Source organism: Sphaeramia orbicularis, chromosome 4 (genome assembly GCF_902148855.1).
Source record: "Sphaeramia orbicularis chromosome 4, fSphaOr1.1, whole genome shotgun sequence".
NCBI lineage: Eukaryota > Metazoa > Chordata > Actinopteri > Kurtiformes > Apogonidae > Sphaeramia > Sphaeramia orbicularis.
Window position 1 is genome coordinate 53953880 of NC_043960.1, and position 22714 is coordinate 53976593.

The following is a 22714-nucleotide window of genomic DNA, read 5'->3' on the forward strand; positions in this document are numbered from 1 at the left end:
CAATTAAGAAGGAGGTGGCATTTAGTAATCAGGGAGGTAAAAGCTATTAAATCCAGTTCTTTAGCAGAGTACCGGGTAAAGTCTTCCAGGAGACCAAAAATACCAAAGTGTGGTGAGGTGTCAGCAGGTCTTGAAAATACCTCGGACATGGTGCTGAAATAAATTAGACAAAAATTTGTCAGGGCTGGACAAGAAAAAAAACCTGTGAGATTTCAGGGTGAGCCTCCACATCTGTCACAAACATCAACCAGATTTGGGAAAATGTGAGCCAGCCTCGTCTTTGAACAGTGACGTCCAAATGGAACTTTAAACTGGATCAAGGTCAGACGGGCACAAACAGAGGTTTTGGGAATGACCTTCAACGCAGATTCCCACCAGTGTTCCTCAAAAACCAATCGAATTCACACTCCTAAGTTTCTGTTGTGTTGGAGGTTAAATAACCATCGTGTGACTGAATAGTAAAATTAATGATCTACGTAAAGGATTAAGTTACAAAAGTTCATCCCATGGCCACTCAGGTGGAAGTGAGGGAAGGTGGAGAATCTGGCACAATTCCAGACCTGGAAAAACCTGAAAAGACGGAAAAGTGGAAGACTGAATCCAGTGAGCAGGTCTGTGAAAGAGCTGTGAGGGGGTTCAGGGGGTCAACACTCCCCCTCCTCCTCTTCCTCCCCCTTCTCCTTTCTCTCCTCTCCCTTCCTCCTCTCCCTCCCCTTCCTCCCCTTCCTCCCCTTCCTCCTCTTCCTCCCCCTCCTCCCCTTCCTCCTCTCCTTCCTCTTCCTCCTCTTCCTCCCCCTCCTCCCCTTCCTCCTCTCCTTCCTCTTCCTCCTTTTCCTCCCCTTCCTCCTCCCCCTCCTCCTCTCCCTCCCCTTCCTCCTCTTCTTCCTCCTCTCCTTCCTCTTCCTCCTCTTCCTCCTTTTCCTCCCCTTCCTCCTCCTCTCCCTCCTCCTCTCCCTCCCCTTCCTCCTCTCCCTCCTCTTCCTCTTCCTCCCCCTCTTCCTCCTTTTCCTCCCCTTCCTCCTCCTCCTCTCCCTCCTCTTCCTCTCCTTCCTCCTCTCCCTCCCCTTCCTCCTCTCCCTCTTCTTCCTCTTCCTCCTCTCCCTCCTCTCCCTCCTCTTCCTCTCCTTCCTCCTCTCCCTCCCCTTCCTCCTCTCCCTCCTCTTCCTCCTCCTCTTCCTCCTCTCCCTCCTCTTCCTCTCCTTCCTCCTCTCCCTCCCCTTCCTCCTCTCCCTCCTCTTCCTCTTCCTCCCCCTCTTCCTCCTTTTCCTCCCCTTCCTCCTCCTCTTCCTCCTCTCCCTCCTCTTCCTCTCCTTCCTCCTCTCCCTCCCCTTCCTCCTCTCCCTCCTCTTCCTCCCCCTCTTCCTCCTTTTCCTCCCCTTCCTCCTCCTCCTCTTCCTCCTCTCCCTCCTCTTCCTCTCCTTCCTCCTCTCCCTCCCCTTCCTCCTCTCCCTCTTCTTCCTCTTCCTCCTCTCCCTCCTCTCCCTCCTCTTCCTCTCCTTCCTCTCCTTCCTCCTCTCCCTCCCCTTCCTCCTCTCCCTCCTCTTCCTCCTCCTCTTCCTCCTCTCCCTCCTCTTCCTCTCCTTCCTCCTCTCCCTCCTCTTCCTCTTCCTCCCCCTCTTCCTCCTTTTCCTCCCCTTCCTCCTCCTCCTCCTCTTCCTCCTCTCCCTCCTCTCCCTCCTCTTCCTCTCCTTCCTCGTCTCCCTCCCCTTCCTCCTCTTCCTCCCCCTCCCTCCTCTTCCTCCCCCTCCTCCTCTCCCTCTTCTTCCTCCTCCTCTTCCTCCCCCTCTTCCTCCCCCTCTTCCTCCCCTTCCTCCTCTTCCTCCCCTTCCTCCCCCTCCCCCTCCTCTTCCTCCCCCCTCCTCCTCCTCCTCTCCCTCCTCTTCCTCCCCCTCCTCCTCTTCCTCCCCCTCTTCCTCCCCTTCCTCCCCTTCCTCCTCCTCCTCCTCTTCCTCCCCCTCCTCTCCCTCCTCTTCCTCCCCTTCCTCCTCCTCTTCCTCCCCCTCCTCTTCCTCCCTCCCCTTCCTCCTCTTCCTCCCCTTCCTCCTCCTCCTCCTCCCCCTCCTCTTCCTCCCCCTCTTCCTCCTCTCCCTCCCCTTCCTCCTCTTCCTCCTCCTCCTCCTCCCCCTCCTCTTCCTCCCCCTCCTCCCCCTCTTCCTGGGGGGTCACTGTCCCTGCTCTGTGCTTTGTTCCTCCTGTGCTGTACAGCCAACCTCAGCAGCTCTGGAAACACACCATTATCATATTATTTATGAGTGCTGGCCTTCTGGGATGCAACTCAAGCAGGAATACCAATTGAGCTCTCCTTTCTCCCTGTTCCCAGGCCTGGCTTCCAGGCGAACACTTACACTGGGGTTCCTCAGGCAGAACATTATCTCAGAACCAGGGTTCAGTCTGTGTTATTTATTCACCGTATAAGTGGACTCACTGTGGGCACCGCTGTCAGAGCCTTGGATTTGGAACTCAGAGGGCAACCATTTCTAAACGGGATTCTTGTGTTTGAGAATGGCTTGGGACTGATAATTCCTGGTCGGTTCCAGGGCCGTTCTAACAGCACTGTGGGCCCCCGGGCAAAGCAGTGTACTGGGGCCCCTACGACAACTACACAGGAATTATGATGGGATTGAAGTCAGTGGTCTTTAGGATGTCTTTTTCCATGAACATAAGTGAAAGACAGTTCACATGCGGCCCAATTGTGCTATGAAGCTGATTTTATATAAGACAAGGTAAATATATTTTTATAGCACCATTCATACGAGGGGTGTGCAATATCCAATCCAATTTTATTTGTAAAACACTTTAAAACAGCCACAGTGATGAACAGAAAAATAAATAAAAAACAAAATAACAAAGTAAAATGTAAGAATAAATTAAAAGACATAGAACTGTAAAAATAAAATAAGTGAAAATAAATAAATAAATAAAAATACAGAAGAATAGATAAAATCTAAATAACAGAAACATAAAACATAAAAAGTTGTACAATTAAAAACAACAAATAAGAATAATAAGCCAATTCCAAATAAAACAACTGAATAAAAATAATACATTCAAACATCTCACATAGTTTCAATTCAGTGGTTTTATACTGTGGTGCGTTCCGTGCCGCACGTACCCCCACAATAACTACATGCAATTAAAGTAAAACTGAAAATGGCAGGGCAACTTAACTTAAGACTTGGCCCCCACAGAGTCTCCATGAACGTCTGCACATCAGCCTGTTTTTGAATGTGAAATAGGTACACTATGCCATCGCAAACGTCTGCGTACAGTATGCACCACTCAGCTCATGGTATGCCTGATGTGAGTCCTCCACATACAGGTCCATCACATTATACTCCAAAAATATACATCCAAACAGTATGAGAGTCAAACTGAAGCAGAAGAGCAGCCACACCACAGCCAGAGGAAACAGGTCGAATTAAACTAAAGCAAACAACTTTAACGCAAACATTTAGTAAAGACACTAAATGAGAAAAGCAGCAAGGTTCCGCGTTGATCCTTTTTTGGAGAGCCTGAATTCTTCTTCTCATTTTGGACTTCTTCCAAGACCACCCAATACACTGATTACCAGTTGAAAAAGCAGAGCTACAGCCACCTGTTCTGTCCATTTTGTTCTGTACTTTTTTTATTTATTTATTTTTTTAGCTTTTCATGTTTATTTAAAGCTACCTCAAAAACCAAGTGCAGTTTAGTTTTTATGTTCAAACGTAAACAGAGTGTTGTTGTTTACATTATAGTATGCTTATGTTCTTGGCACATGTTGGCAAAATTACACCAATTAAATTAAAAATGTTTTGGAAGGTTCTTTGGGCTAAATTATTCTTTTCGTTTAGGGCTGTGTCTTACATGGGGAAGATGTTTGGTTGCGCTTTTCAGAAACTGGCAAATTAGTCTCAAAGATCAGTGTAAAGAATCGTAATAAAATTGAGATTGTGATTTTTTTTTTTTTTTTTTTTTTTCAATTAGGATATTGTCATATCAGTACTTGGACTCTTGTATGTTTTGTCTGTCTTGTGTGTCATTTCCTGTTTTATTTTGTTAATCCTCCTCTTGTGTCATGTCTGGTGTCTTTGCTTCCTCTCCCTGATTGTTTCACCTGTGTTGATTACCTGTCTCCGCCCTGATTTGTTCCACCTGTGTCTCATTGTCTTCCCTCCCTTCTGTGTATATAAGCCCTGTGTTTTCCCCTGTCCTGTGCCAGTTCGTATTCCTTCCTTATGTTGTGTATACTTACCAGCGATTCTCTGAACCTGTTCGTCTGCCTGTCTGTTCGTTCCTGACCCGGTTTGTTCCTCGACTTCTGAGCCTGCCTGATTCTGCCTCACTGGTTTTCGACTTTTGCCTGGACTCACGGTTAGTGCTTTGCTTTATCCCCATGTACCGTTGCCTGTTTTCTGGATCCTCTGTGTATGACCTGGTCTGTCCCCTGACTCTCCTCTGTTTCCTCCTAGTCGGGTTACCCTCGTGTGTTCCCGACCTGGGCAGAGAGTTTCCCTTGATGGTCTCGGGCGCCGTGACGAATTCACACAGTCTGACCTGCGAAGACTCCTTAACGAAACATTTTTGTGAACTGTTAATTTTGTCCGTGTTTAATAAACACTCCTTAACTTTATTCCTGTCTGTTGGTTGTGCATTTGGGTCCAAGACTTGTGTCACTGGTTCTAACAGATATGATATTTTTGCCATATCGCCAACCCCTAATTCATTTATTTATTTATTTTATTTTATTTTTTATTTTGAACATGCAAAGAAAATAAAACAAAACAAAGCAAATTAAGACATAAACAAAATAACTTTTAAATGGACAGAATCTATCTTCAAGCACATACAAGTCTGAATTTTGCATGGTCGAAAAGGAGTAGGAAGAAGTATAAACTTATTTAACCCTACCCCTCAGTCCTTTTTTGTTAACTTTATACAGCAATTAGCCTATACTATTGCCCTAATTTTAGCATTGTACCACAACAATCCATAATACAGTAACTGAATTATCCACAACAGTATGTTCGTGTCAGTACGGTCATACAAACAGACTCAACAAATCAAACATTTTCTTCAATAATTACAGCAGATTTATCAGTACAATATCATACACAAACAAAAACAAATAGGCCTCATTGTCATTAATTATTGATTCATACACAAGGCAATTCAAAGTGCTTTACAAAGGCATAGAAACACATTTAATTCCACAGGACCTCTGGTGGTTTATACCGGAGTTACCTGCCTTGGGTTACCTGCCTTGTCGTGAGCACAATTCACTACTTGCACCCCCAGGGACTCAAAGAACCCCAGAAGCTCGACCGGTTGTTAACAGCTTCTGTGCGAACAGCGGGTTAACCCTGCTGTCCCGGGTCTGAACCTTGAAGCCCGATCCGGTTGGTCCCCCTGCACAAACTGTGAAACCCTGACAGTGACTGTACTACCTGAAGCACCTTTAAGCCTGAAATAACCTGAGTGGAGGAAAGAAAAAAAAATTAAAACAAGAATAAGAGAAAGTAAAAACAAAAGATAAAAACAGTCTTAATGAAAATTACAAATTTAATGTTTTAAATCCACACTGTAACAAGGACACTGTGAAATGTACAGTAACTTGGTGGCAGCAATTAGCAAGTAAGTTGCTGTATTACATTCTACAGCATACTTACTGTATATTGAATTACAGTGCCTGTAAAATACTGTAATTGTCATTACAGTACCAATCACAGTACTGTAATTGCTATTACAGTACTGTAATATGGTGATGTATTTTGTATCACAGCCAATAGAGGACTACTGTGAAATGGGATTTTTGGGTATTTTATTGAATACTCCAAAACAAAAACAAGCACTCAACTTTTTGTATGTGATATGCGCATAAATTTTAGACTTACATTTCTCATGGAACCAATAAAAACCGTTCTTGCTTTTCTATCTTTTGCATGGTGAGTAAAAATAAAGAACTGCTGTTTGAGGTGATAGTTTGGATTTTTTGAAGTAATACAGTTGAGAACATGTTATGGCAAAGGAATGGGCTGTCTGATGGCGATGTAAAAAAATGGGAATATCCTTTATTCTCTTTATTCTCTACTCTTGAACCAATATTGATTTATTTAGGTGGGCTTTGTGTTTTGGTGGTTACAATTCGCTTTCAGCTGAAAAGAAAGTTGAAAATACAGCTGAAAAAGTTGAAAGTGTGGCTTGTTGAAAATTTCTACAATTTTACAATTTCATTTAGCAGACGCTTTCGTCCAAAGTGACGTACAACATAAGCAAGAATTTAGACTTGAGGAAAAACCCTTAGTAAGTGCAAAAAGTGCTTCAAGTTTGATTGGCTGCAGGCGCTGCCATCAAGTACTAGAAGAAGTGCTGATTTCTCCATGAGAAACCATTAAAAAATTTTGGCATAAAAAGCTGAATATTTAAAAAATGATTTAAAAATATAAATACAAGCACTAATGTCCTGAAGAAGCTGAACATTTTAAAGTTTGAACGGTGAAAATTGGACACATTTTGAGTAGTATTTTACTTGTAGAGTAGGTGGTCACATAACAAATACTTGCTCCCATCCCTAGTGAAGAATATTCAGAACAAATCTGTGCTTACCTCTGGAGAAAATCCAGTCATGTGGCTGCCTCCTCTGGATATTCAATGCTGAACACGTAGTATGACCCAAAGAGGGCAGCTAAAAAAAAATCCCGCTCAAAATTACTGTATTTTGATTTACAGTAAAATATATTTTACTGTAGAATTCACCCGCCAATTAATTTTGCCCATGATGCTTTGCAGATCTACAGCAACATACTGTATACAGGTTCTACAGTACGCATTTGGGTCATTATACAGTAATAATGCTGTGAAAACTACAGAAACTTGTTACAGTGCATTGAAACAGTTAAAGTTGTGAGTTTCAGTTTAAAACTACTCTAATCAAAGGCAGCTGTAAACAAATGAGTCTTTAACCTTGATTTAAAAGAACTGAGAGTTTCAGCAGACCTGGTAGTTTGTTCCAGATGTGTGGAGCACAAAAACGAAAAGATGGTTCTCCCTGTTTGGTTCTGACTCTGATGATAAGTTTCAGTCTTGAAAAAGAACGTTCACCATCATGCATATGAACTCTGAGTGCAAATTCAGGGGCTGTTTACACGGCGTAGGATTCAGTCGACTCCGGGAAGATTTCATGGCGGATTAGCCTTCTGTTAACATGGAAACGGTGCCTAGAGTGCCTGAATCCGGAAACTTTTGATACCAGGGTCCAGGGTGGAATGTTATCGATACGCTCCGCATTTCAGCTCCGTGTTAACGCGAATCAGAACGTTCCGGGGTAAAATATGACGTCACCGCATGCACGCGCAGCCAAGAACCACCAGTTAACCCACTCCAGGCCAGTTGGTGGCGGTAATGCGCCTCCAAGCTGGTTTGCCAGCCTCTATGACACAATAAAGCTGCAGAAAAAGAAGAAACAACCACAACAACAACGGCCGGTTTCAGAACAACATACGTGCTGCTAACTGTGCTCAGCTCATCTGTCCAGACAAAGAAGTCCTGCGCCTTTGTACGACCACTCGCCATTGTTGTTTGTAAATAGTGTTGTCCACCTCCTCTTCCTCTTCTTCTTCTTCTTCTTCTTCTTCTTCTTCTTCTTCTTCTTCTTCTTCTTCTTCTTCTTCTTCTCCTCATTTAAAGGCTGTCTAAACCGGAAATCGTTTGTGCACAGGCGCGTGTTTTACCGCCACTGTTTCACTACAGCTCTACATCGCCAGCTACTGGTCTGGCATGGCCACTACAGCGTATTCAGCCGTCCTCGCGGACTCATGTCAACGCAGATCGTTATCATAGCAGCTTCGTCTTAACGCGGAATGATTTTATAACGCAAAGGAGAAATCTTTGCGGAGTGTTGCCGTGTAAATGTACCCTCAATGTCATGTCTGGTCAGATGTGTTAATCATGTTAATGTTCATGTCTCGTCCTAGGTTTTCAGTGTCTTGTCCTTGTTTGATTAGTCACTTTATGTCAAGTTAGAGTCGTTCACATTTGGTTCTGTCTTGCACTTCCTGTTTTATTTTGTACACATCTCTTCCCTCTTGTTTCAGACCCAGACTTCCTCCCTTTGTGTGTTTTCCCACCAGTGTGATTGTTAGCCCCACCCCTGATTGGTGTCACCTGTGTTCCCCTACCTCATGTATAAATCGTCCTGTCTCCCTTTGTCTTGTACCAGTTCGTCTTATTCTGTATGTGTGTTCATGTCAAGCGTCCAAACCAGGTTTTTTCAGGTTTGCCAGTTTGGTCACTAAGTTTTACAGTTTTTCTGTAAGGACTTTGCTTATCATAGAGATTCTTTTGATTAGTATTATTTATCCTCCTTTGGAGCGCCTTTTGTTCAAACCACTTTTTCAATATTAAAATACTTCTGTTAAAATCTTCAGTTTTTGGAGTCGTGCATTTGAGTCCACCATTTTGTATGTCAAGGAGTTTACATTCAACATTTGGGAATACAGATTTCAAACTGTCCCAAATTATTTTACTGCACAAATTCTTGCACAAAATAAATAAAATCTGTAAAATGATTATAAAAGTCTAGTACAAAAAATATCAAATCTTTATAAAATGATTGAAAAATTCAAGTACAAAATTACAGAAGCATATTGCATTCATTGCATTCACTGAATTTCCTACATTTACTGTCTAAACCAGTGCAGATATTTGGAAGTGGATGGATTATTTTGCTGCTGAATTAATGACATAATTATCTACAAGAAACGGTTTTATGAAAAAATGAAAAAAATCAGCTCTAATTATGAGATACTTATTTCGTTAATTTAAAAAAAGAGCTGATTTTTATTTTTCCCTGTGAATGCAATATGCCTCCATACAAATATGAGCACTGTTGTTGACAGTAAATGTAGGAAATTCACTTTTCATATTAAAAAGTTACACCTGACAGCACAAACACACTATGATCACACAGACTCTGAAAAAATAAAAATAGACTCTGTTTTGCTGAATTCATGACATTATTGTCTCATAATTAAGAGTTTTATGGAAAAAAAATCGACTCTTTTTATCAGATAATTATCTCTTTAATTCAGAAAAACAGAGCCAATTTTTATTTTTTCATGTGAATGCAATATGCTTCCATATAAAATAAAGCAAATGTATATAAAAAATAATAGAAACATTCAAATACAAAAATTTTTAAAAAGTAAAAAAAAAAAAAAAAAAGCAGAAAAGAGCTTAAAGGACATGTCCTGGTCTCCTATCTGTTCTGTCCACTTTGAATTTTTTTTTATTTATTTATTTAATCTCAGTCAAATGCATAATTGTGTCCATAAAATCCTTTTGGTCCATGTTCACTGATGCACGACTCAGTTCCTGCAGTAAAACAGTCAGATCCATCATCTCCAAATGGATCCTTCATCCTGATCATGTCTGTAAAACTAAGTCTGAACTCTGTTGGATTCATAGGGACATGACTGACTCAACTGGAAAGGAGTTCTATTAAAGACACTAATCCTTCAGATCCGACGAACAACAAACATGAGTAAATCAGACATGTTTAGGTGATCAGCTGGATGGTCCATTCACTTCTACATGGAATAGATCAGTGTTCAACCTTCTTAGTTGTCCTTCAAATTGAACATGTGTCCCTCCTCATAGATTCTACAGCTGATATATTTGATATATAAATATAGTGTGATGAACAGATTTACACCAATAGAATCTCCAAGGTGGACCAGAATGTTCTTTTAGATTTGAGAAGTCCAACCGAATGATTTAACTGGATTTTCCACCATGATATTCAAATGAGTTCAGGTCAAAGGTCATGTTTGGTCATTCTATGGAGCTGAAGACGGATTAAAGGCACTATTTCACTATTATATACATGAATGATATAGAAGTGGATCCGACTGCATCAGAGCTTTGATGGGATTTTCGTAAATATTGGTGGTTCCAGGTGATGTCAGATGGAGCTGAGTTCAACATCTGGAGGTTTAGAGAGTTGGAAAAGATCAATATATGGAATGAGAAGATAGATTCTTCTAGGAACGAAACATTCAACTGTTTCTGAGGAAGTCTCTGACAGTGGGACAGGGGCTCATTTCTGGGTTAAATAGTCAACGCACTCTTCATCGCACCCTTCATCGCAAATAGTGAGTTAACAATGGGTCAGTGAATGCAGAGGCTTAGCGAACATAAAATCCATTTCTAGACTCAGTGCATTCACTTAACCATCGTTAGCTCACTATTTGCAACTATATGTGAGTGATCGAACGTGAACGCCTCCACTCCCACTGTTTCCATTCATCTGTCAGCTTTATGGTTGGAATGAAGAATTATTACAGGCTATTTACACACAAATATCGTGCGTCCGGCTGGACACCGAAGGATGACCCCAGTTATTCCGCACTGGTGACTTTATTAAAAGACTCTAAAAGGTTACTGTTGGCCGTAACCATGGCAACAACAGGACAAACAGATTGTATAGAAAAACTGAACTCTGCTCCGATCCCTCATCCACTCACTCATACCTCATTACACACACACACACACACAGGTTCACTGGCTCCGCCCCCATACCGCTCTCATTCACTCATTCATCTCTCAAAGCCACACCCACTCTGTCCTCTGCTGTAGTATGTCCTGATGGAATCTATATCTATCCATAAATCAATGTAGAGAATAAAATTCAGTGAGTGGATCAATCCTCACAGGGTAAATTTGTTTTTGTTGGTGCAAAATGTTAGTGTTGAACTGAAGACCGACTAGACCCAGACCAAGACACTGCTGAGACCAGAGGGTATTGTTAGGGTATTTCGTGTTCATTGATTGGAAGCTCCAAAGACAAGTTCAGGATGCACTTGGTCTCAGTTTAAGAATTTATTCTGATCACAGGTGAAATATAAAACTCAGCACTGGTTAGGGATGGGAACTGAGAACCGGTTCTTTTTGAGAACCGGATCCCAGTAGCTCGATTCCTTGGAATCGTTTGCCTGCCTGCTGAACGATTCTGCTTATCGATTCCACCTTCATTGCGCGTGCGGGATGACGTCATGCGTGCGCTGCGATGTTTTGATCAGAACATAGCCAACATGGTGTTGAGGCAGAAACGGTCTAAACAGACGACACCAGGTCCACTGGAACACTGTCAAAGCTTCCATGTCTTCAAAAGGGTGGAATCCCTCCAATATGTTCAAACGTTTGTCCAGAGCATGGGATTCATTTACAGGAATGTCACATATTTGGTACGATATTTAGCAGCGCTTGTGAATGTAGCGGCAGAGTGAACACCAGGCTGTCATCTGGGCCCAGTTCCAGTTCCAGAGTGAGCAGCAAACATCGTACCCCCTAAAATACAAGTTTTCGAAGGTAGGGGAAAGGAAATGACGTGCACAACAACAGGAGACAGGCAGAGTCGAACCGGTTCCACGTAGTGGAAATGCGGCAATAGAGGAATAAGTAAAGCATCTTTGGTTTCACTTTCACTGTACCCCACCCCCTCCCCAAACCGGGCCCAGCATCATCTGTTATTATTTCTACATACTGTATATGTTATATTTTCTGTGCAGAGATGGAAATATAAAAGACAGTTAATGCAAACACACCCGTTTGTACTCTTTTATTCCCTCACCCAATGAGAATCGATAAGAGAATCAATAAGGAGTCGGATCGATAAGTAAAATCGATAATGGAATCGGAATCGTTAAATTCTTATCGATTCAAATCCCTTGTCTCCGGACAAGAGCTCCCGCTGGAAGTCAAGTCAAAGAACCCTGAATACCAGGTTTGGTTGACAGTTACCTTCTCAGGTGTCTCCATCCCAAACAATGGGTTGGACTTCGCAATGTCATCTGACTCCGTCTTCTGATTGGGCCTCACCTGTTGACATGACTTGCCAACCGTCAGTCCACGTCTTGTTGCTGGGATGTGCTACGCAGTGTCATGACTTGTTTTAGACCTGGATCTATTGAAATGCGAAGTCCTAGCTTCTGTAGCCACAACATCTTCTTCAGTGAGCAGAACTGACCCTGAATCTGATCAGTACTGGTGTCCATGAGTTTACTGAGAGACAAGCTTCATCAGAAGAGAAATATGTGACATTTTAGAGCAGTTCAGAGCAATACTGTAATTATTCTATAATTACTCTTCAGTATCAAGATCAAGACCGGTCTCCAGAACTACATCACTACAAAATGTCCAGGGAAAAAATCTGATATCATCAAAGATAGTGTTGAACTTCTGTTACAAATCTTTTTCAAATGTAAATAATATTTCAAAGGAAATTCATGACATAAATAAAGTGAAATGAGAATATATCTTCATTCTAATGTTAAAATCAGCCCTGTAATGCGGAACTTAGCGAGTGCAGACTTTTAAACCACTAGCCCAGAAACAGGATAACACATTTTGCGTTGCATTGGGGTTAATGATTTAATGAGCAAGCACAGAAACGAGCTCCAGGTTGGTACAGAAAGGAGACAAACCCTGTGAATGAACTACACACCTCTGATGGGTATGTATCCTATACAGTGGTGTACTGGTCCCTGGAGAAGTGGGTATACTCCAAATTTTTGGCTTTTTTTAAAATTTTAAGTCCAGAAAAATGCCGATTTAGAAACAGTGACATCTCAGACTACTCTATTTAGTTTACCCAAAAATCCATCAGTGGTATTTACTCACTATTATAAAATTATCATGTCTTGATCAGGAGCAGTTTGTAGGTTTTACTGGACACACAAGCAGCTGCATCATTCAGCATGAGGAAAACATAGGAAAACGTTAGCCTTTCATAATGTTAGCCTACTCACATAGTTTAACTATTGGTGACAAAATCTCCTCTCCTCTTAATGTGCAGTCATATGTCCAATAGTTTAAAACAGTGAACTCATTCTGAAACCACCTTCAAACTTAACTCAGAATTATGTATTCCATGAAAGTAGGTTCTCTCGATATGTGTCACTCACTTGAAAGATGTTTATTCTGCCTTTGTCGTTCACATTTCCAATAATCGCACATCTTTCAAAGAGACGTGCAGTGAGTGACCTGTCAATCAACTGGGGTGGCACTGGCACCTGACGTGTCCAATCAGGTTCCAGAGGTGGCCAGCACTAGTTAGCAATAGTTTCCTTGGCATGACCTGCCCTAGTCTGCCTGTGATTGGCTCATCAGTCCTCATGCCTAAAGTTAAAGGTGGGGTCTGAGATGTTTTTCTGGAGCATGTTTTGTTATATTCCTTAAAATCCCCTTCACACCCTGATTACAACTAATCAATTAAATGCTCTAACAAAAAAATTAAAAAATTAAAAAATCAGTCACCTGTGGAATGGACAGGACTGAAAAAACACCATCCAATCATTTTGAGCGCCCACTCGAAATGATTGAACAGTGATATGTCTATCAAACTCAACTGCCATTAACCCCTCCCCCTTTCCCCCCTCTATACGTAACCCCTCTTTGCCTTCCCAGAGGCTGGAGCCTTGTACAGGAAGCGTAGCCAGAGCTTGGCTATATTAGTTATAGGATGGAAAGTTCACCTGCAAACTGTTTAGTCACTAACATAAACCACTAGGAAATGTAACGTTAGTCACATAGGTCTGAACTGGGGCTGTTCTGTAAGAGTGGGGGTGTTTGAGGAAACTGAATGAGCTATGCATGGATACGTGAGCCGAAGGCTCAGCCTGGGCCGTAGTCGGGGTAGGAGCCCGAGGCGTACGGGACTGGAGGAGGGAACAGAGCCTCAGCCGGTGTTGGAGATGGTTCGGCCAGACCGGACCAGACCGTAGACGGCATCGGAGCCCAACCCGGGTACGGAGCACAGCAGAACCAGCAAATTGTTGCTGTGCAGTGCTCGTGAACCAACGGGAACAAGCATTGCGCATGCCACCACTCTGGAGGCGTGGCTTCAGAGGGACGTCTGAAGAAAGGGGTTTGGACTTTTGAACTGAGTATTTTCTAAATGTAGCTTGCTCGAACCATTTTTCCAAGATCTCAGACCCCACCTCTAACCAATCTAATCAGTGAAGGCATCGAGTACTAGCCAATTAGAGACAGAGTAGGGCGGGTCATGGCTTCACCATCCTAGGGTAAAAAATGGGCAATCTGGCTCAGATACTACTGAATGGTGCACATCAGGGGGATTTAGAAGTGGGTGTACGCAATGACTGAAAAATAAGTGCGTATACCCCCATATACCCTGGACTACACCACTGATCCTATGTGATACGAGGTGCATTAAAGGGTTGACATACACAGATTAGCATGGGGTCCCTATGGGGGGGGCCCATCAGGCCCATGTGCTAAGACGGCCCTGGTCAGTTCACGTTAAAACGAGGATTTGTTTAATAGGCCCTGAATGTGCAGAACCACTCTGTAACTCCCCAGTACCAACGCAGGGACACAATCTCCTGTCTGTCTTCAGTCTGTTCAGCGACATGTGAAACTGAGTTTTTCCAGTGTTTGGTCTGTCAGATTAGAATGTTAGCAGGAAGTCATTATATTCAGAGAGCAAGCTAATCTGCAGTAGCTGTTGAAAACTAAGACCTTTACTCCCCCTCCAGCTGCAGAGTAATGTAACAGAATTGATGTTTTTGGAACAGAAGTAACAAATGTGATTGAAATGACATTAATATCCAAACCAGACCCTCGACAGCACACATACGGTACCTCTATTAATCATTAATTCCCTGTAGCTTTTCACTGAAGATGCTGTCGAGCTGGGGGCTGCATTTGATTTTTTTATGCTTTAACAACTGATCCTTAGACCTTATTCCAATTCCTGTCCTCCAAAATAATTTAATGCTGGGTTCATTAGAAGACTGATAATTAAGAATGCAACCATTTCATTATCTTGCGTGTGAAAACATTGTAAATGCATTCACTTTGAAATTTCTTCTGTCTCAGCAAGATAAGCTGTCTGAAACCCGAACAATTGCCCTACTGTATAGTACAATACATTAGAAATTATCCCAAGTTTTAGAACATGCAGTGGTTTTTTTTTCTTTTTCTTTTGCAAGAAGTCATTTTGGCTCTGTGTGTTTCCTTAAATAACTCGGCTGAATTAAATTTCACCTAATAAATCTGCTTGGCACACGCCACCGGTATCTCTGAGAGTGACTGCACATGCTCTTTGAGAATAGAGGCTTTGAGTCTGTTCTTTTGCATGACAAAGAATTGGCCAAATCAGAAACATTTACATGGCTGAACAGTCAAAGTGAAAGGGACTCTTTTGTTTCTTGGCATTATTCACCAACAAAAAGAGGATGAATTCATTTTCTTCATTGTATGAACTTGTACTCAGTTAAATCGGGTGAACAATACTTTTACGAGGAGTATTATAAAAGCAATAGCCTTTTATTGCAGTTGAGCTACACTGGCTTAAATGGGACAATGAGGAAAATATTAGTTTGTGTTAATGATTTTCAAAAATCTTTCTTTGCATTGATCCTCAGTCCTGTTTGGTCGGCCGTTGTAAAAGCTGTTATCATATTTAGGCGGTATGCTGTTGCCCTGCAGGACTGAGAAATGTGTTGCAGACACTTTGTAGAAATTGCCTCATTCTCCTGTGAGCGTTATCTCCTACTGTCCTCATCCACAAAATACAGAGAAGCAAAAGGTTGCAGGGTGGGGAGTGGCATCTCGGGAACACGCCGGCCCCAGCAGCATGTCTCCTTTCATGCCTCATTCATTCACTTTATCACCTCATTAGAAGAATGTGAAGGTGTGGAGGAGAAGTCTTGTCACCCTGAGACAGAAAGGGAGGAGCTGTATTCCATCTTCTCCTCCTCTGGCCCAGCTCCCCAACCCCCACCTCTCTGTTTTTTTCCTGTACTTGCTATAGCGTGGCTAACATTGCTCCAGGGTGGCGGGGTGGGGAGTGTGGGGGGGGCGGTGGAAGCTGCCATATGAGCACCCTTCATCAGGTGACACAGTGCACACAGTTTTACTGCTGGAGATGCAGGAAGAAAAACATGTGGAAAATGTACATTTACACTGTAAAAAAAAACAAAAAAAAAAAACAGGATTATTCTGCCAGCAGGGGTGCTGAAAAAATACTGTTAAATAACAGAAAATAACCATCTCATAAAAATACGGTAATTTTCCCTAATTAAAATACAGTTTTTTGCCCTAACTTTACATGTGATTTTGCTTTTTTTTTTTACTTCTTAATGTTTAATAAAGAATATGTCAGGATCTGTGCCTGGGTGACTCTTTGCTCCTCCCTTTTGGTCATGGACCTGTGCCTGTGTGACCCTCAGCTCCTCTTTTGTTATAATCATTATCATCATCATACTCACCTGCTGGCGCTGCGTGGCTGCAGCCAATTACCATTGGCCTATTTAAGGATTAGGTTTGCAGCCATGCAGCGCTGGTCCATTACTCCTCTCTCCTTTCCATAGCCCGGACATTTGATCATATTCATCCACGGACTCTGACTCAGGTTTTGTATGTTTTTTTCCTATGGACTCTACTTTAGTTTTTGTATTAGGTTTTTCGTTGTCTGGTTTTCATTTTTTGTTAAATAAACTTGTTATTTTTTCCCTTCAGTACTGTGCATTTGAGTCCTCTCATTTTCCCTCTCGTGACAGAATGGACCAGCCATACCTGGACTCAGCCGGTACTGAAGGGACCCGTTTTTTCGTTTTTCCGTGTTTTTAGTTTTTTCATCCCTGGTTTCGTTTGTCTTTCCTTAGTTCTCCCCTTGTACCGTCGCTCCGCGCTTCCCTGCCCCATATCCGGCTTTTCTGAGACTTACCTTTGTCCTCAGCTCTGGCGGCTCGGTCTCCTCCGTGCCGGTTGGTTCTGGAGGTCCCGGATCCGTCGGGTGCATACCCCGGTTTGTTCTCCCGGTGTATCTGTCCTCTGTGTGTTTCCTGCCTTGTATTACCGGCGTTCCCATGTCATGTGGGGTCCCGGACCATGTTGAGTCCGGGCTCTCCTCCCGTGTTGTTTTTTCCGGTGCGTTTCTGTCTCTCGTCTGTTTCCTGCCTCGTGTTTCCAGTGTCCTGTTCCATGTGGGGACCTGGGCCTTCGTGGGGTCCGGGTTCTTCTCTTGTGTCTTTTCCTTCGTGTGTCTAATGGTTTGAGTGAGTTTATTAGCTCTGATCTGCCTATTCATGTTAGTTTGTTTGTTCTGCTTGTTTTATTCGTTCCTCCCTGTCTCTCTCTGTCCGTGTGTGCCGTTTTCTGAGTGTATTTCTCCGTGTGTATTTCTCCGTGTGTATTTCTCCGTGTGTATTTCTCCGTGTGTATTTCTCCGTGTATTTGTCTTTCTGTGTATTTTTCAGTACTACCTGGAGGCTAGTACGCCGTCTGGTAGTTTCCCCTCCTTGAAGTCCGGTTCCGGCCGCGCAGCGTTTTCTGAAGCCTGATTCAGTTTGTCCGTGCAGCGTTCCTGCAATCTGATTCTGTCTGTTCGCGCAGCGTTTTTTAAAGCCTGTTCCTGTCTGTTCCTGAAGTCCGGTTCCGTCCGGCAGCGTTCCTGAAGTCCGGTTCCGTCCGGCAGCGTTCCTGAAGTCCGGTTCCGTCCGGCAGCGTTCCTGAAGTCCGGTTCCGTCCGGCAGCGTTCCTGAAGTCCGGTTCCGTCCGGCAGCGTTCCTGAAGTCCGGTTCCGTCCGGCAGCGTTCCTGAAGTCCGGTTCCGTCCGCGCAGCGTTCCTGTTTCCCCGTCTCGGCCTCGCTCTTTGTGTCTCCCCGTCTCGGCCTCGCTCTTTGTGTCTCCCCGTCTCGGCCTCGCTCTTTGTGTCTCCCCGTCTCGGCCTCGCTCTTTGTGTCTCCCCGTCTCGGCCTCGCTCTTTGTGTCTCCCCGTCTCGGCCTCGCTCTTTGTGTCTCCCCGTCTCGGCCTCGCTCTTTGTGTTTCCCTCTCCGTTCCCCTGTCTGTCCAGTCTCAGAGTCCGTTCCCCTGTCTGTCCAGTCTCAGAGTCCGTTCCCCTGTCTGTCCAGTCTCAGAGTCCGTTCCCCTGTCTGTCCAGTCTCAGAGTCCGTTCCCCTGTCTGTCCAGTCTCAGTCAGCCAGAGTCCTGGGTCCAGCCATAGTCCAATTCCAGTCGATGTCTGTAGTCCAGTCTTTGTCCGGTCTGTCTTGTCTCAGTTAGAGTCACTAGTCCAGCCATATTCAGTTCCAGTCAATGTCCTAAGCCCAGCTGGAGTCCTGTCTGCCACAGCCCTGGAGGTCCACGAACCAGGGGATTTTTCTGTCCTGGTTTGGAGGTTTTCCACGTCCTGGTCCGGAGGTCTGTCCTGAGGTTCTGCAGCCAGTCCGCCCGGAGGCTCTTCACGCCGTTTCACCGGGAGGTGCTTCACCCTCTTCGCCCGGAGGCTCTTCACGCCGTTTCACCGGGAGGTGCGTCAGCCTGTTTGCCCTGAGGTTCTGCAGCCAGTCCACCCGGAGGCTCTTAACGCCGTTTCACCGGGAGGTGCTTCACCCTCTTCGCCCGGAGGCTCTTCACACCGTCCCACCGGGAGGTACTTCAGCCTATCTCCCCTGTGGTTCTTCATGCCCCTTTTGCCAGGATGCCCTGGTCTTCGTGGGGGGCTTTTTCGCATCTCTGGGGACGTCAGGATGCCGTCCCTTGAGGGGGGGGTCCTGTCAGGATCTGTGCCTGGGTGACTCTTTGCTCCTCCCTTTTGGTCATGGACCTGTGCCTGTGTGACCCTCAGCTCCTCTTTTGTTATAATCATTATCATCATCATACTCACCTGCTGGCGCTGCGTGGCTGCAGCCAATTACCATTGGCCTATTTAAGGATTAGGTTTGCAGCCATGCAGCGCTGGTCCATTACTCCTCTCTCCTTTCCATAGCCCGGACATTTGATCATATTCATCCACGGACTCTGACTCAGGTTTTGTATGTTTTTTTCCTATGGACTCTACTTTAGTTTTTGTATTAGGTTTTTCGTTGTCTGGTTTTCATTTTTTGTTAAATAAACTTGTTATTTTTTCCCTTCAGTACTGTGCATTTGAGTCCTCTCATTTTCCCTTTCGTGACAGAATATTTACATGTATTAAAATAATCAAATTACCTATAAATATATATATAAATTATTTTCAATGAGACTAAGTTGTCCAATCCACTGATAAAAACTGTATTTGGACAGTTTATCAGTGCTTATACATGTTATACATTCACAAAAATACATTTATTCAACATTTTTGTTGTGAAACCTCCCGTAATTACACAAGATATTTGTCAATTAACAAACAAGTCTTGTTAAACTTACAGAACAAATATTACTTTTACAGTTAATTTTCAGTAATTTTTATCTGTTTTCAATAAATTTTTGTCAGTATTAAACTTTAAATTGATAGTTTAATCTCAAATAGAAAAGAAATATGTCTGAAATTATGATACATTTGTATTTTAACTGTATTTTTCTGTGAAAACAGAAAAAAATTTCTTTTAAAAACTGGTGATTTTATGGTTATTCACAGTTACAGTTTTTTCATGTTATTTTCCATTTGACATATAAAATCACAGTCTGTTTTTGTCATTTCACTGATATTTTCCTGTATCTTAAAAATACAGGAAAAATCTGTAAAATAAACAGTGAAAATTCTGTTAAATTACAGATTTTTTTTTTTACAGTGTATGGTGTCCTGGAGGCCTTTTCACAGAAACACAGTTTTTAGGCAGCGCACATCTGTGACATTTTCAACACAACTGCACCAAGTTCATATCAATAGTAACCTGTGCTGCTAGACCGAGGGTGTCAAACATACGGCCCGCGGGCCAAAACTGGCCCACCACATGGTCCAACCCAGCCCACAGGATGAATTTCAAAGGTGTAAAAATTACACTGAAAATATGAACAGTTAAGGGGGTTCAGGGACGACGTACAACTTAACCCATAAAGACCCAAACAGCCACCGACAACCAAAACCATCTACTGATGTAAAATGTTTAGTAACTTCTGAACCACTAATCCTGTCAATCCATGTCAATAATTGGTGTAAAATACAGTTCTTCATCTTTTCATGGTCATCAGATATGACCCATTTGGACGTTCAGAGGCTCCGTAGTTACCATGGAAACACCGTCATCTTCTACAACATTGATTCACCAGTAAAACCCATGGAGTTGGATCAATGACAGTGGATGGAGACACAAAATGATGAAAACAGCCAATGTGATCAATAAAATGAACCAAACCGAATAATAAAGCAACAAAATTATAAGTTACATGGACATAATAAGCCACAAACTGAACAAAATGGGAGGAAAATTAATAAAAGAGTTGACAAAATGTAGAAAAATAAACAAAATGTCAAACAAATTTAGCAAAAACAAATAAAATAATAAATAAAAATTAACAAAATGTATTAAAAATTTGCTAAATAAGTGACCCATTTGGACGTTCAGAGGTTCTGTAGTTACCATGGAAACACCATCATCTTCAACAACACTGATTCACCAGTAAAACCCGTGGAGTTGGATCAATGACAGTGGATGGACACACTGGGTTTGTGTTCAGTTAATTATATATTTTGCTGAAAAAGTCACTTTTTCTTCAGTTTCCTCTGTTTTTGATATAATAACCCTCATCTTTAATCTCAGATTTTATGAACATCTATGTGATCGGTGAAGTAAATTTTGGAAAATAAATGATGTTCACTGAAAAACACAAAATACACATAATTATGTCATAATAAATTGTGATAAATCACTTAAGAAAAGTAAATATACAGGAAAAAAAGATTTTGGAACTACCACAAATGTAACACTGGGTCTTTATGGGTTAATATGACATCAAGTACATTAATAGCATAATAACCTTTGAATAATGACGCCTCCAAATTTTGTCCTTGGTTTAATGTGTAATAAGTAAAATTACATCGTAAGGATATTAACATTTACAAATCCAGTCACAATAAAATATGAATAACCTTAACAAATATGAGAAACTTGACATTTCTTAAGAAAAATAAGTGCAATTTTTACAATATTCAGCATGTTTCAAATATTTCCTGCATTTGTAGATCCACTGTGATCTGTAAACTGTTAACCCTATAACACCAAACGTATCCCATCTGATACATGAGTTTTGAAGCCCTCTACATGATCAGTGTGATATTTTTTTTTCTTTAAAAACCTGATGTATACAATTAGATACATGCAATACACAGATAATCCACCAGGGGGAGGAATTCATTCACCAGAGGCCTTTCCAGTGACACTACAAGACTGACATTAATGAGGAAGGAGGAAGAACTGGGACCATTTAGAAAAAGAAGTAACAATTTGTTAGACATGTTTTTGTTATGTTTTTGTTTGCTTAAAAATAATATTTGAGCATTGAGACCTGATGGATCAAATATGATACACAATTGAAACTCATACATGGAAACTGATATTTGAAAAACACATTTTTTGGTTGTTCAGAAGGACCAATAAAGGCTCCAGAATTTTCTGTCAATGATTTAATGGTTTGGGCTTTAAAGGGTCAATAATAAGCTGCAACATAATATTGGTGAAATGGGTTTTTTAAAAGATATTTCAGGGCGCAGATGATTGTTCAGGTTATTCACATTTTCATAAAGTAATTAAACTTTCATACTAAAACAAAGAGAAAAAATATGGATTATTACACTGGGTTACAAAAAAAATGTTTTTTGCAAGTTGTCTAGGTTTTTTCAACTGAATTAGGACCGTTTTGCACCGCAAAATCCAAAAATGACATCTGTTTTTCTCAATCAGGTCAGGTTTTTTTTTGCTAATTTGATTTTGAAAAATTTGATCTTCTATAATAATTAATACCAAAATAAGATTGGTAAGCACACTTTATGAAACTTGTGACTGGATTCCTGTTAGGTACAATGGTGTATTCACCGCAGATGTAGCAGAATACATCAGGCTTATTTTTGCAAGATCTTCTAGTCGAAGCCATTTCATTCACCTGTAATATTAAAAAAAAACATTAATCATAAATTGGCAAAAGTAAAATCTTCAGAACTCCTTTATTGCAAGAAATATGAAAGAATTTTGTATCATATGATGTGAAAATGCCCATAAATGTAAGCAAAAATGTTAAAAAGCCAATATGTAGCATAGTTCAGAAAGTTGACCTGATTGAGCAAAATTAATGTGATTTTTGGATTCAGCACACCAAAATTATCCTAAATCAGCTCAAAAAACTTAAACAATAAATTTGTTGTTGACCAGTGTCATTTATAGGTTACTATGGGTATTATTTGTACTGCTCCGGCCCACTTTAGATCACATTAGGCTGAATGTGGCCCCTAACTAAAACGAGTTTGACACCCCTGTGCTAGACCAAGACCAGTGGTAACTAGCACAGAGTTTGACTTTTAGTGGAATGTGACAAACACAAGTATATGTTGTAAGTGTATGATGTCTGGAAATAACAACACTGACCACAGAACAGTGGCAGGAGGAGTTTCCTTTGGTAGAATTGGTGGTGTTAAAGGATGCTACTCGAAAATAATGACTCAAGTTCTTTGAAGTTGCGATGTTCAGCATGTTCATGACGGCACATTTGGATCCCCATTACAAAGAAGGTAAATAGAGGAGAGAAAAGATCCATCCCACAGAGTCAATTAAAGAAAATGTCACAACGCATGATACACAGAGACGTGACATTTGTCGGTGCAAAGACTTGTTGATCAAACCTTTGTATCAAACTCATTTATTCGACAGAGTGGGTGTTGTTTTGTAATATCAGTAATAGAGAGGAAACATGGCACGCTGTCTATGTTATCTGTTGGAAAAATGTAATCTCATAGAG

At 42.0% G+C, this 22714-nt stretch overlaps 1 protein-coding gene across 1 annotated transcript; it reads left to right on the forward strand.

The window, feature by feature from the left end:
* Window positions 1-704: 704 nt before the first annotated feature.
* On the forward strand, window positions 705-2252 carry LOC115417616 (basic proline-rich protein-like; the record flags this gene model as incomplete). Its single annotated transcript, XM_030131628.1, is given in 4 exon segments — window positions 705-1727; window positions 1729-1851; window positions 1853-2019; window positions 2021-2252. Coding segments are annotated over 4 exon segments (1545 nt in total), but the record flags the coding sequence as incomplete, so codon positions are not given.
* Window positions 2253-22714: the final 20462 nt, after the last annotated feature.